We start from the raw sequence: 15,162 nt of genomic DNA, 5'->3' as shown, positions 1-15,162 counted from the left end.
TGAAAGTGCTTCTCATATATATGAGAATATGAGAGGCTACCTATGGAATAGAGGTGAATTATCTGTCTCTGTTTTATATGTAGAGGAAGAAAGGTTCTGTGCCTCATGACTTCAGTGTGGCTGGGATTTTGTTGTTTCTTGGTTCTGCTTATGTTCATTTACTGCATCAAAGGTGCTTCTCTTTTTAGGTTTTTTCCCCAATGTTTCAAGAGGGTTATATAGCTTTTTAATGATGTGGAATGTATGTTTTTGCATAAAAGCAAGTCTAATGTGCTTGTTTTTCTAAAATTGAAAAATGTACTCCTCTTACACCTACTTTGTTTTTATACCTCTCATGCTCTTTTAATTCCCTGGACCTCTTAAAAGAACTTTTCAAGCCATTAACTGTGACTAAATCTTTTTTAGATCAATGAACTCTTGGAAGAGGAGGAAGATGTAAAGCTTGAGCAGTCTGAAGAACTTCCAGAAGATGGCACAGAGAAACCTGTTGAAAGGCCAGCTGTGGTGCATCTAGATATGACAGGGAGTCTCTCGGATTCCAGGAGCGTTACAGCATCAACAAGGTAACTTGTTTCTGCCTTGGAGTTTGGATTTAAAGTTTGGAGCATACTCTGCTCTGTCTGAGAGAGAGAAGCTGTCAAGCTTTTGAGATAAGTGGTGGTGTCTACAAACCAAAGCTTTGGTGGTAAAATATGGGATAAAATAACTGTTCCCGATTTCAGCAGAGGAATGCCTGTAGAACTCAAATTGGATTAACTATGGTGACTTATGTAGAGAAAGGGGAAAAGGCCATATTTTATGAAACTATAAAGTGGTATTTAAACAGTAACTTTTGTAGCAGAAATATAAAAAGAATCTGAATATTGGTAGATGCAAACCCATTCTGTACCATCTTTCCACCACTCCCTTTCATTGGGAAATCCTAGGACTATTTCTTGTCACGTGCTAGTGAACAGAGATGTGTCCTTATGTGACCCTAATTCTTTTCTAAACCTGTGAGAATTTGTTTGTCCAGATTTTTTTTATGCCCAGTTTGTTCAGGTGTTAAGTGAGGAGAGTACTTTCTTATTTCACTAGAGTACAGTGGAATATATTTCATAACCAATTGTAATGAAGTAATCACATCTACAGAGTCTTCCTGAAAATATGCTAGAGAGAGAGAAAACACCAGGGACGAAGAGGAACTATATATGACCAAAAGGATAGTGGAGACCAAATGGGATAATACTGACCATTAATGATTTTTAGGTGGGAATTTAGAGGTTCTAGAAAGGCCTTTAGTAAGAGCAATGTGGAGGAAATTTTGAGCACTTTAAAGATGGCATTTTGTAAGGTTATATATGGGAAAGAATGGGTTGCTTGCAAAAAAACTTGATTTGAGGGTCCAGAAAGTCTCCTTAATTTGAGTTGAAATGAAGACTCTGGATACCCTGTTTTGTGAAAGTTGACTTGCCAATATATTTGTAAAACAGCTGAAGATCCTTCTTCAGTTAATTTAAACTCTGCCAACTAAGTTTATCTTGGAGACTGATATTTCTTTGTTATATCAATGTAGGAGTGACTTGACTGGCACTTGTGCACAAGTTGAGGTTTAATTTGTTAACTGTTTTTTAGAAAAAAAGTTATGAGAAAAATGCATAGAAAGCCATGGTCTTGCATTGTCCAAACAGGTATAATGGCTGCTGAAGCTGGAGAGACCTGTGTTACCTGCCTAAGAGCCAGACTCTTTAGAGGGATCTGTTTGGATAGGCTCTGCTGGTAGAGAGCTGTGAGCAAGTTTGGAAGTTGCAAAGTGTAATACAGGAAGGAACATTGGAGTGGGAGTCATCTTTTAATTAAAAGGAGGTGCATAAACTTAAAATTGTACTTCCATTTGAGAGCTTATTTGTGCTTGCTTGTAATAGATAGGTTTATATTTTACTTGCTTGTAATACACAGGTGTTTAAGTCTGCTTTACTTGTACTTAAGAGTTTACGTTTTATGGATAGTGAATTTTACCTTTTCCCCTCTATACCGTGTGTTTGGTATGGGCATTGCATGTAAGAACTTGTAGGGAGGGGTGAGGAAGAATCTATAATAAAAGTGTGATTAAAAGCAGAAGAAATGCAGGGAAAATCACAAGTAAGTTTGCTGCCTAAGACTGAGTAGTGTCAAGAATGTGGATTTCAGGTTGAAATCTGTTCAGCTTCTTGGCTGCTCACTCCTTCTACTTCATTGCAAGAATTTGTAAAATGTAAAATAATGAGAAAAACATAGTTCTGTTTTGTAATTTATATTATATTTTAATATTTAATTATCCTTGTCAGCAATAGAGCTGTTTAATTTTAGTTTGAGTTAAATAAAGAAAGTTGCTGCAATTGGAATTTCTACAGTGTTCCTTCTTCCAATGAAAGTTTTAAAGCAATTTAACTATTCACAGGTAGTTAGTTGCTTGTGGAATGTGTAAGCGCAGCAGTAGTGACAAAATCAACATGTCTGAGAGTTTAAATTTAATAGCCTGAAGAGAAAAACATTTTTACTGGATGTTTAGGGTTAATTAAAAACTAATAGGCATTAATTATGGTTGACATTTTACATAATTTGTGGGGAAGGATAAGGAGGAATCCTGCAGAAGAAGAAAGAGAATTTTGACTCTAAAACCAGAACAACTGCCTGAAACATTTAAAAAAAAAAAAATTACAGAGAATGAGAAAGTAAGCTTTATTAAACTTTTAACCACTATAAATACTGTAAATATTTTTCCAAACTTAAAGACTTTCATAGTACGCATTTAATGGCCTTTTTTGGTTTAGTTTCTTGATGTTAAAAAAACCCCAAAAAACAGCAACCTTAAAAAAAGCAAATGTTAATGCAGGCTTATCGGGATAGGACACAGGACCTGCAGCAGCTTATAAAGGAAAAAGGAGGAGTAGGTCTTAAACATGTTTCTTGCAGTTCCTTAACCTGGAGTTCTGTTGCCTCTTTGCTGTTGTCAGATTTTGAGAACCGAGTATCTGTATGTTTTGGTCTCTTTGAGGAGAGAAGGAAAAGAACGCTGAGGTTGCATGTTCCACATGTTAGAGATTGGTTATCTTGATTTGTACGATGGGGTATATGACCTTCCTTCTAGTTATTTGGACTGTAACTTGCTTATAATATTGCTCACTACCATTTTTCTTTACTCGTTCTGTTTGTTCTTCTGAAACATATGACCTTCATGCACTGCCTGGTGTTAATTGGACTTTGAGTGGGAGAGAGATCTGGTGAGAATGTGGATAATCATTAATGCAGTTTGATTTAGTGACTGCTTGAAAATGGTGTTTAAAATAAACCTGTTGAGTGATCTTTAAGCCCATTACCCAATCAGGGAGCATTCGTTGCACACGAGTTGACATTGTGTATGTAAAGGAAACATCATATCCTCCGTTATCAGAAGCCTTTTCACCACGGCTCTTTCGGTTTTGCTGTCCTGACTTTCAGAGAAAAGAATTACTGACTCAGCATTGCAGCTGATTTTTAAGACGTGCTGTTGAAATAATCACTTTAGAATCCTTCTCTGCCATTATTTAAAATTTTTCATCACTGCACTTTGTCAAGCACTATTTGCTTTACTTTTTGCAGTTCATCTCATATATTGTCAGTCAGAAGCCTAATATAAGAATTCTTGATATGTTCTTTGGGCTTTTCAAAATTACATGTGTAAAAATATGAGAGATGACAAGTAGTAAGTTCTGTAAACAGTTTGTCTATATTAAATGCAATGACAAGGGCAACATCCTCACTGCTTGTGTGATATTTTGTTAACCCTTTTTTGTTTTAATTAGCTCTGATCAGTGAGAGAGAGGCAATAATATTAATAGCAACAAAGTGAGACAAAATGCGTACACAGTAAAGCTAACCAAATACAACAACTGCCTGAATTGATAGAAAACACATTATTGTTTTAGTTTAGTGCTGTCTTTAACATCCAGATGCTTGTCCCTACTTCCATCCTAGAAAATCTGTGAACAACATGTTAGGAAAGCTTTCAAGTGTTGATTGGGCAGCTTATTGTCAGGAGTGACCTCATGTTGCAGTCTATTTCTATTTAGACTGCAGGGTTTAGTGCAGCACTCCAGAAGTACTGTCTGACAAGCAGCCATTGAATCCCAGCAAGCAGTATGCATAACCAGCAGCCAACATCACGCTTTGCTGTTTTTCAAATGAAGCATTTCTACATGAAGTGCTCATTTGGGATAGCAAAAATAATCAGAATGGCCTGTAAAGTTCTGCTGCACAGGTAAATATATGAAAGGAAAATGTTGCTTTGATATGTTTGCAAATAAGACTTTTTTAACTTTTAAAATTGTGTGAGATCGAATGTATTTTGGAGATACTGTGAAATGAAATAGTGTCACAATTGATGGGGTTTTTTTAATGAGAAACAAGAATCTGTGTACAGTCAGTAAATTACCAGGAAAAACTTTGAAATGTTTTATCTCTAGTTAATGTATTTTTTTCTATCTTAAGGTATGTTTTTACCGGGACTTTTTATGGGTAGGGAGACAGTACAACAGGGATTCTCAGGAGATGGTTAGCATTATGAAACAAAGATGTTTACCTTTCTGTGTCTTGCTGTGTCATGCTGCGTTAAGACTCTGTGTAGCAGTATAAATTACAGCTTTTAAAAAGTATCCTTGAACTGTGGTACATTGGTTTGGAAGTTGTATTTTAGCTAAGAGCAATTGACACATTTCTTTCAAAAAGTGCTTAATTGCTAAAGTGATTAGTTGAAGACATAAGATTATTCTTTACGGAGTAAGAGGATTCTTCAGGCTTTGCAATACTGCTGATTTATGCACATCTTTTGCTGAGTACCTCTAATGCATCTAAAGGTGTTTAATAAAAGCACTGGTGAAAGATCCTATGCTGGGGGCTGAAGGTTACGCAGTAAGATGGAAAATTTTGTTGTGAACCATGTCTGAAATCTTTTGGATTCTTTGGAGACGAGTTTGATTCTTCCCACTCTTGACACAGTTCCTCATTGTCTCAAGTGGTAGAATAAAAGGATTCCAGGTCATCACAGTTTCCTATAAATAGTATTGGTACTTGTGCCCTTGACTGAATTTTTTTTTTTTCTCTCTTCTACGACCAGAGTGTTGCAGTGTTCTGTGCTCTGATTGCCTCACACCCCCCCCCCCCCCGCCCCCACCAAGTTATCCTAGGAGTGACTGTGTTTTAATAGTAAATTGATTTCTATGTGTACAACTATGTATTATTACCTTTAGAAAGTAAGCATACCTTTTATAATGCAGCTTCTGTAGAACTTACAGAAAATACTGAGATAGGATACTTACAGAAAATACTGAGATAGGATACTTTAAAACAATGGTTTTTGTGTTTTGAAATCTTACTGTTTTTTTCCTGAGATTCTTGCTCATGCTCCTCCTCTCTTTTATCTTGTTCATGGGGCTGAACTTATTCATAGCTTCATGTCTTCATTTTTTTATTTCAAGTATTTTCAAAACAAAAATTGTTTATCAGAAAAGTTAAACGCTTTGTACAAGTAGTAGGGCTATGCTGAACTGTGCACAGAAATACCAGTCTTAAGTTGTAAACTTTTTCTTACCATTTCTTTGTCTGAAAGAAAAAACCCCAAATGCCACTGTGTTCACCCTCAGTTGTTTGATCCGGCAGCTTTGAAATTAGTGGCTACAGGATCTGGCTTCTACATCAGGTGTGTTAGTTTTCCAAAGCTATGTGGCAGTGTCTGTTTTGAAATAGTAATTTAGAGCTGCCTGTTCTGTCAAAGCATTTGGAATAGGTCTGCTTTGGTTTTTCACTTAGGCAAACAAACACACGAATCATAAAGTGAGCTTGATTCAAAATCAAGTTTCCATTTAAAAAAAAAAAAAAAAAAAAAAGAAAAACTTCTCTGAGCACCTGCTTGTTCAGTTGTTAAATGGTGGTGTTTAAATACAGTGCACTTTGCTATTGACCCAGTACAAGTTGTCTAAGGCAAAAGGGCATAATTATTTTTAAATAAATACTTTAACCACTTTCCTTATCAGCTAGTGTTTAATTGAAAGTCCTTTATTGCTTGTGTTTCATCTACTTAGAGGAAGAAAAAATAGAAAGTCTGCTTGAGGTGGTCTAATTATCTTACCTCTCCGGTGATGGAACTACCAATACACTTGATAAGGTCTAACCAAGATATTCCTTGCTGTATTAAAACTATTCTTGGGTAAGCAGAGAGACTGTCTACATCTTTTAGCGCAAGCAAAACTAATATCAGTCAAAACTATCTTGCAGAGGTAGTACCTGTTCAGTTCTCCAGTGGAGTGGCAAGCTCCCTTGTATTTCAAGGTTTTTGTTATGCACTCATGAAAATAATATATAAAATTAACTTTGGCGGCTGACAATGTTGTTGCATGGTAAAGAGTAGACTTAAAATTCTATTTTTCAGCTTTTTGAGCTTAGTCATATATAATAGGAAGCAAAAGCATTTGCTTACCTCCTTTGCCACCTCCTAGTTGAAATGAAGTTAGTATTTATTTTTTTCTGAAAAGACATGCAAGTCACAAGTCATTGCAGTTTACGGTAGAGTTTTCTTCTATTATTTCATTCTTAGCATATTTATCGTCACTTTGTCTAAAATTTAAGTATTCTCTTTATAATGACATAATTTTGATCCTATTAATGGAAAATTGAAAAGGTAGTGCATATACAAGTTAACTTACTTGTGTTAGTTACACTGCATTCCACCCTTCCACCTCCCCTAGGAGTTTAACATTCTAGGCTGAAGTGGCTTGTGCTAGGAGATTTCCAAATGTTTTACAAATGGCTAGCTCCTGTCTCAAAACCTCTGGAAAGTATCTGCCTTGCACTTGAAACGTAGCTGTCCTTGGAGAGTGCTGCAGATCTGTTGAACGTTGCAGAATAAAATTATGCAACAGTCTGACAGGCAGGGAAGAACCTCTATGAATTGCAACTGTGGAGGAAAGCAGAATAATTTGGAATTGCTTTAGGCAGCAAGGTTAAGATCCGCATTCTTAAGCAAGGTGTCAGGAAATCTTTGGAAACTAAGTGATTAGTATTTCCCATGGGAAAGACTGTACATGTGAGAGCTTATAGCTTCATAATATACTGAGTATTGATTGGCTCTTGAGAGACAGAAATTTGCATTGCTACTTCTACAACTTTCTGTCTAAATAATGAAGGGACTGCAAATCAGTGTTTTCTTTACATAATTAGTCACATTACATGCAGTCTTTATTTTCTAAGTTGCTTTCTGTTGACTTCAAGAATTTTATTTAATGTGATTAGTTTTTGCATTACATTAACTTGTTTCTTTTTTATTGCAGTGCTCATATTTCTCCCATAAGTATCTTGCCAGCCTCTGCAGAGTAAGTGTAATGAAAATATAAAATGTTTGAATTGTGCTGCTACTAGAACATGCATAGAAGATAGTCTTCTTTCAAGAAAAAGAAATGCAGTAGGTTTGATGATTACAGTTATGAATGAACATATTCTGGTGTGAAGTATTTCACTTATGGCATTTAACACTAATGCAGGAAGAACCTAATGTCTGTTGTTGTTTTTGACTGCAGAAGCATGAGAGCACAGAATGGTAGAATCTAGATTCCAAAAAACTTTGTTTTTTTACTTAGATACATCATAGGTGTTTGACTTAAAATTATGAGAGTATTCACATTGTATTTTTAGCACCACTTCTAGTTGTTAATATTGAGTACAGTTCAGTGGAATTGCATGTACAAATGTGGAGGAAAAATAAACACATAATTCCAGAGTTTAAAATGGGGTTAAAGTAATTTAAGATTCCTGCAGGAGTATTTTGGATGAGCTGGCTAAGAAGCACTCAACAGAGTAGTCTGTTTTTAAAGAATGCTGTTCTTTTCTTGATGTGTCTTTGGGTGTATCCTGTCTCCTTCATCTGGTACTTGCTCGTTGTCTCTGCTATTTGTTGGCTCTTGCCTTTTAAGATTACAGCCCTGTTCAGGAGGGGCTATAGCCATCTGTGCTGAAGTGCTACCTGCTCCGGGGCTGACTCTGACCTGTTATAGACACAGGATTTTACTGTGACATGAATGTATAAGGCTTTTATAAGTTCTTGTGTATAGATATTGAAAAATAAGTTAGTCATTGTAATGTGCTGATTACTCTCAAAATACTGTTAATAGACTTCATAATACTTTATGTAAATCTTATGAAATAAAAGATAGTAGGTACAGTAATTTCCACTGCCTTTTTGGAAAAATTAGTCCCTTTTTGCCTTGAAGTACTTGTCATCAAAGATTCCTGTTGTGTGTAAAGTTTGTTAACTCTGCCTTTCTGCGTAGTTGATCAATACAAAAGGAGAGTTCTTAATATGAATTTTCTGTCTTTTTTTTTTTTTTAGCATTTTAGAAAGAACAATTAGAGCAGCTGTGGAACAGCACCTTTTCGACCTGCAGAGCAGTTTAGATAATGATCTTAAACATATACAGCAACACAGACTGGGCTGTAACAATGAAGCAAAAGATCCCAGCGGGGATGAGGAAGGATCTAACAACCAGTAAGATTTTGTTCTGTCTGTAATGAATTATATAGAATGGTATATCTTAACTCTTGCAAAACAAACTACACCAATCCCCCACCTCAACCCAAAGCAAAAGTTACTACTTTTCCTATTAACTTAATTTATCTCATATTTGAAACCAGATCAACTTCCATCAGTTGTCAGTAATCAACTGCTCTTGAAGCAAATATTTTAAATTGATCCTATAGCTAAAAATGTTCTGAGGTATAACTGCTTCACTACTGAATTCTGTGCAAGTAGCACAGGAACTTAAATTTACCCAAGTGCTTTCATTCTTGTCTCACTGATTTTGCTTATGACACAATTTTACCATATGAAAGCTACTGTAGATGCTGTTTCAGTGTCTTTACCCTGTCTTTCCATGTCAATATAGCTGTTTTACTGCTCTGGCTGCCAGTGTCAACAAAACAGCTAAAAATGTGTAGAATGAGCATTGTGGGTCTATTTGCATAGAGTTTCAGCCTCACTTGATCAGCTTCTGTTTTTATTGTAAATCTTCCTATGTTATGAGTGTAGTGATTGCCATGGCAGCATTGAGAAGCTGGTACATTTTGGTGCTTTATTAAAAATAAATAGCTGTGATTAACACCCAAACACCAAAAATATGTAAAGTAGGACTTCAGTACCTAAATTCCTTTGTTGCTCGGAGCCTGAAATACATGAAGTATTCAGAGACTTTAATGCTGTGTTGTAAATTGTTCAATCTTTACTGTTTTTAGAAGTCTTATCTGTGACAAGAGGTCAGACTAAAGTTAGTAGTTGATCATAAAAGTAATAATCATTGCTGGTAATGATCGATTAAAACTGAGTTTTAGTGTTAGAGATTTAATGTCTTTGAAGTAATTTATAAGTAAGTGGGTAATTGCCTGAAAGACCTGTTGTAGCCAAATTCCTTCAATTAAAGCATAAGTGCTTTAAAGGCTGTCTGACTTCACAGAAGCAGAGGCTGAAAGTACCATCACTGCAGGCTTGAAACCAATATAGTCTTCTGGCAGAGTGACTATTTCAAATGCTTCTGATCATAGTTCCACTGTGGATTAACTGTAATAGAGGATACATGATAGCATTCTTGAAAGAGGTCGTCTGGGTCCTTTAAAGCAGTGCCACCAGCAGACTATGCACAAGGCAAATACACAGTTAAATGAAGAACTAAAAAATGCAGTGATCCAGTGCAAATTTCTTAGAACTAACTTAAAATAGTTGCCAGAATTAAGAAAAAAGAGTTGAAATGTTGATTTTTGGAACCATCCTGTTTAGTATCTATATATCTGATAGAGGAGGAACATTTTCTGAAGTAGTTTGGAATTCTTTGTGAGCAAGGAGAAGGATGGCAAGGAGGTCAAAGGCTTGTGATGAATTATAGAATCATGGTAACAGGGATGGTGGCATGTAAAGAATATATGGACATAAATACAGTGTAAGTTAGTTTTAATCTGGTTGTTACAAGCCTTAAGTTGAATTCTAGGAAGATTAAGTGTTAGAAATAATGGATTTCTCACTGGAGGGGAACATAGTGATACCAGTTATAAACTAGCTGGCTTCAATATTGAGAGGAGTGTAGCCACAGCAGTTTCATTGAGTCGCGATAGTTTCAATATGTTATTGCTTCTGGCTTTTGGCACTTTTATTCTTTAGGTTAGCATAGTAAGTGGGAGATGTGTGCCTGAGCCTTAATACAAGAATCAAATAAATACATTTTAATATGTCTATCATGTACTGTTGTAGAAAACCTCAGAAGTGTATATAAACTACAGAAATAATTAAATTTGCTTACAGGTCATTGAAATTGTAGATATTGCCAGTGTCTTTGGTCAGAATAATTCTGTTGGGAGGGAGGGAAACCTCTGATGTTTGATACTGTTTAAGGGGAAAAAAAAAACCAAAAACAGTGCAGTGTTTTTTTCTTTTGAAGGTGGAACAACAGGTTGCTAAAGTCTTTCTGTTCGTATCTTTAGGAATGATGTTATTGAAGATAATGACACTGGTAGCAGTGAGAACACAGGAGACTGCTCTGAAGTATTGGTTTGCACTGATTTAGACAGTGAAGCTATGAAACATGATACTGTAACTGAGGAAGAAGAAAGCGTTCAGGTGAGAGGAAGAGCCTCCTGTATATGAAAATCATGAATTGCTGTGATTTCAGCAAAGTGCTTTAGAGATTCAAGTTTTTCTAATAGGTCTGATGTAGCCTTACATGGCGCTGTTGCTCTGTGCAGTTAATTGCCTTCTCTACTGTGCACGTTTCATAGACATACACACAGAAATTTTTGTGTACTTTGGTGCAATTTGTTTGGACCCTGACTAATGTGTTTCTATTGGTCTTTCACAGGTACTAGCCCTTCCTTCTGCTCAGGTAAGTCAGTGTATCAGCGAGCATAGCACCAATTAGAATAGCATCTGTGTTAGTAAAGGCTTCCTGAGGAGCAGAAGACCTAGAGCTGTGATTGTAGCATAGCCCACAGTTAGTCACACCTTTTACTGTATCAAGAAAGGGTAGAAGTAGCAGTCATCTTGAGACTCTGCACCCTCTTGACTATGCTTGTGCTAGGAAGGTGTGATTTTGCAATTAATTACAGCCTTTTCTCACTGTTTCCAGTTTCTTCTGTGATAGGCATAGATACCCTGTTCTTTTCAACACATCTTCATCTCATTTGTAGTTGAAAGAGGTTCTATTACATCTCCTTGGACCTCTTTGCTTAGATATTTGACTTCTGCTGTGCTTATAGCTTGTGTCCCTCCATACTGGTGTGTACACTTAGAATTCTTACACTTGAGGTGTTCAGCAAAAGAAAAATGGAAGAAAATTAGACTTGTGACTTCCTGAAGAGGTTCAACACTTAGTATTGTCATCTTGAAAAGTATCAGGATTGACCATTTGTATTCCAAAGCAGAAAAATCTGTCTAGAGTGCTGCATGAACACATATTAGGATGTGATGCTAACATGCTTGTAAAAATAAAATACTTAGTTATATTTTTTAAAAACTCTTTTGCTCAGAAAATACAGTGTTAATGCTACTTGCAGTTGCTGTTAAAGTTCACAAAGCAACTGAAAATGTAAACAACAAACCACAGGATAATCAGGTGTCATAGATTTAATTTTCACTTTGCTTTTATATATTATGCTTGAATTGAACAGCTTCATGTCACTGAAAGAAGCAAGTATTGTATACAGTTTGAATGGAAGCCCAGTATTGTAGCAACTGTAAATGTTGAAGTAGTTGTTTACCCTATACAACAAGTATGCCTCAGCTTTGCTTTGAGCTGCAAATTATTAGATCTTCACATACAATCAAATGTGAAAGTTTGTAGTAGGTATGGCCTGAATTTGTAATGGTGGTCTGAACTGTACTCCCACTTTTTATTAGTCAGCAGACATCAATCTCTCATTCGAGGTACCTATGCGATCAAGCAATGCTGTAAAATACGTGCTGACAAAACCAAAATCAAGTATAACAGTAGTGTGCAAGAGTATATAGTTTCTACCACTCTATGAAATAGCAGATATGCAGCTGTCAAATAAGAACTTCTAATGAAAAATTCAAATCTATAGTTCCTTATTTGGTAAAACTTCTGTTGTCATAAATCTGAATGATGAATTCTGTGGTTAGAGAGATTTGCTATACCTGTGTAGAGAACTTTCTACAGTGGTTTTAACTTCTTGCCTGTGAATCCATAAATCTTTCTGAGGGTTTCCTGAAAGATAACTAGATAAGCAAACCTATTGTTAGTAGACTTAAATTAACTAGAAGAATTTAATGGGTCTGTGAACGTGAAAAGATAGAAATGGATGCCTTAGCATAGTGAAACTGTGAGTCTTGTCTGGAATCTATGTTTTTATTAAAACAAAATGTTACCGTAGCACTTTTCACTATTGTAATGTATTCTCCTAGCCTTCTGTTTGCTTTCACGGATCCCAAATGACTCTTGAATCACCTAACAAGCCAAATTTTTCAATTGTTCTCACTAAACTAGCATATTGTTTTAGAATCCCATTCTATAAATCAAAATTGCACAGAATGTATTGATTGTCCAGGTTCTTTCTGGATGCATTAGTGCCAAATCTTGTTATTAAAAAATTATTAGATTGTTACCCTATAGTGCAAAATGCACAAAACATGGTGTTGGAATTAGATGGTGTTTTATCCAATTTGGGTGAATACTGTGTTTGCAAGAAATCTGTTGAAAGTATAGGGTAGAGTTCCATATTTCTGCCATAAGTCTTTTTCTGACTGGCTATTGTAAGTCTTCTTTTATTTGTACTATTTGTTTTATGTTTTCAGTCTTCTGACAGTGAAAGTCTTAAAAAGCAACAGAGAGCGAGTTTCTCATATTAACTTCTAACACTTCACTTCCTTCTGACTTCCTAGTTAAAATAAATACTGATCTTTAGAAATCAAAACTCAGAAAATACAAACGTAGAGGGAGAAACAAAAATTGCAAATCGGTGGCTTTTCAGTGCATTTTATGCAGTTGCAATGGTTTCAAAGAACAGCTGAGAAATGTGAATTACACTTCTTAAGAAGTATGTGCACTTCGGAGTTCTAAGTAGATTACTGAGCTAAGAAAATAAAGGGGAACGTGATGCTTGGGAGCATGTATAATGTGCTTTTGTTGTCATACCTGATGTCATTCTTGGCCTTTTTTGCTTTTTGCTATATTCTGTCCATTGATATAAGTGGTAAGGTGGCACTCTAGGGTAAAGTAAGTTTTGTTGTTTTGCAATGTTCATGTCTACCTTCTTGTTAATACACCATTTCAAATGTTATTCGAGAGTTGTATCTTGTGGGGAGATGTTGAAGGGAAATATACTAATTCTTCTGTGTGAAAGGAATATGTAGCATTGTAGGAACTGAAAGATGTGCATGTGAGCTCTCCTTTGGGTCTGAAATGGAAACAGAAGCAGCTGTTTCCACAATTTCAATTAAGTGTGACGATGCAAGACTTGCACAGCTCATCTCCAGGGTGGAAATTATCTGCTGGAGTATGACAAATGCACTGTAATTAAAAACTGTTTCCCTGAATTGGAATTTGACTTGAGGACTGAAATAATGTAAACAGAATAATGGAGTTTTGTCTGATAAGGGTGAATATTACTGTCAGCAGTGTAAAACTGGCAACTGCTATATATATTTGAAATCTCCAGGTAACTTTATTTTATTTTCAGACATTTTAAAGATCACTTGAGGTAACTTCTTGAAGTCTGAAACCAGATGTAATCTGTTGTTGTAAAATGACATACTTTATATTTCAAACTTCTTATATTCCCCCAAATAAGGCACTTTCTGAAGAAATCAAGTACTAGGCTTTGGCGTAAATGCTTAAAGTAGTCAGTCTTCCTGTGCCAACTTTTAGTGAGCAAAATGGAGACATGCATTCATCTGAACTTGTTTTGTGAGATGGTGTCATAGAAATGCCAGCATTTCTTCATCCCCTTCCAGTTCTGTGGCTGCTTTATTTAGTAACAGGGATTAGTAGCTCCTTTTAGAAAGTCTGTCAGACTTGTTTCATTTCATATATGCTAAGCACAAGTCTACATCCAACTCAGTTATTTTCGAGAATAGGATATACTTACTGCCATGATCTTAGTCAACCCAAACTTCATGCTACGACTGACAATTTGCAGTAGAACTGTTGGTGTTAATATTTAAAAGAAATAATAAAAAAGTGGTTTGTCTGAAGATGAAAAGTCATTGTCTTCTAGTGATCAAAACACCTGATTCTTGGCCTTACTTTAGATGTAAAAATATTGCATGGGTAAAAAGTATGATTTCCACCCCCCACAAAAAGCAGTGCTTGTAGTTCTTGAGGGTTTTTTGTGGTCAGCGATGATTACAGAAATGTTTTCAGCTAAGAATGCCATTCCTAAATCTTTCTAAACATATTTTTTGCCAACAGACTGCAGACGTATTATTGAAACCATGTGATGAAGATGTAGATGTTGATGGAGAAAATAATAGTGCAAGGTATGTATTTTTCTTTTGTCACGTGGCAGAATGTATAACTTCAGTTTTGAAAAGTAAGTGTACCAAACTGGTGATTCGTGATAACATAGTGTAACATAAGGGAGGTGAAACTAAACATATAACTCTTCACATCTGAAAACACAGAGGGTAAGATGGAGTTACCTTTTTATGATTATGGTATAAAAGTCATGGATCTTTACGCACTTAAAAGAGAAAATAAGTACAAGTCTTTATGATACATATCATGTTTTTTTTGTGAACAGCCTATGTTCTGGGTAAGAGAAATAGAAGAAAAAGTTACTTTCTTTAAAATATTTTGGCATGTTTTATTGCTCTTAATGATTGAAGAATTGATGCTGGTAATAGTGACTAGCCAGAATACATTTAAGTTGATTTGCAGTTTGAGTTCAGCACTGATTGAAATTTCAGTTTGAGTTCAATTGACTTTTAAAGTATTTAGTCCTAGTTTGAGAATAAAGGGCTGAGCTTTTTTTATTTCCAACTGGGTTCAAGTCCAGTTGTTGTTTACATGCTTCAGCTTGAATTCTGTGTGAAGAACAAAGAGGGGGGAGCAATCTAACTTTTGCTCCCCAGAATTTTAATTATCACTTTAAGGAAATACATTGCATATCTGCTAAAAC

At 35.7% G+C, this 15,162-nt stretch overlaps 1 protein-coding gene across 3 annotated transcripts in view; it reads left to right on the top strand.

The window, feature by feature from the left end:
- Positions 1-15,162, top strand: part of FAM13B (family with sequence similarity 13 member B) — a 51,581-nt gene that overhangs the window by 20,275 nt on the left and 16,144 nt on the right. For all 3 annotated transcript variants that reach the window (XM_075056848.1, XM_075056846.1, XM_075056847.1), the window contains exons 7-12: positions 406-563; positions 7,323-7,364; positions 8,378-8,533; positions 10,513-10,648; positions 10,887-10,910; positions 14,454-14,521. In XM_075056848.1, coding sequence (XP_074912949.1) covers positions 406-563; positions 7,323-7,364; positions 8,378-8,533; positions 10,513-10,648; positions 10,887-10,910; positions 14,454-14,521 — 584 coding nt within the window. The remainder of the gene's footprint in view (positions 1-405; positions 564-7,322; positions 7,365-8,377; positions 8,534-10,512; positions 10,649-10,886; positions 10,911-14,453; positions 14,522-15,162) is intronic.

Source organism: Buteo buteo, chromosome 24 (genome assembly GCF_964188355.1).
Source record: "Buteo buteo chromosome 24, bButBut1.hap1.1, whole genome shotgun sequence".
NCBI classification, from domain to species: domain Eukaryota; kingdom Metazoa; phylum Chordata; class Aves; order Accipitriformes; family Accipitridae; genus Buteo; species Buteo buteo.
The sequence above is the reverse complement of the archived record's forward strand: the minus strand, read 5'-3'. Positions and strand labels throughout refer to the sequence as shown.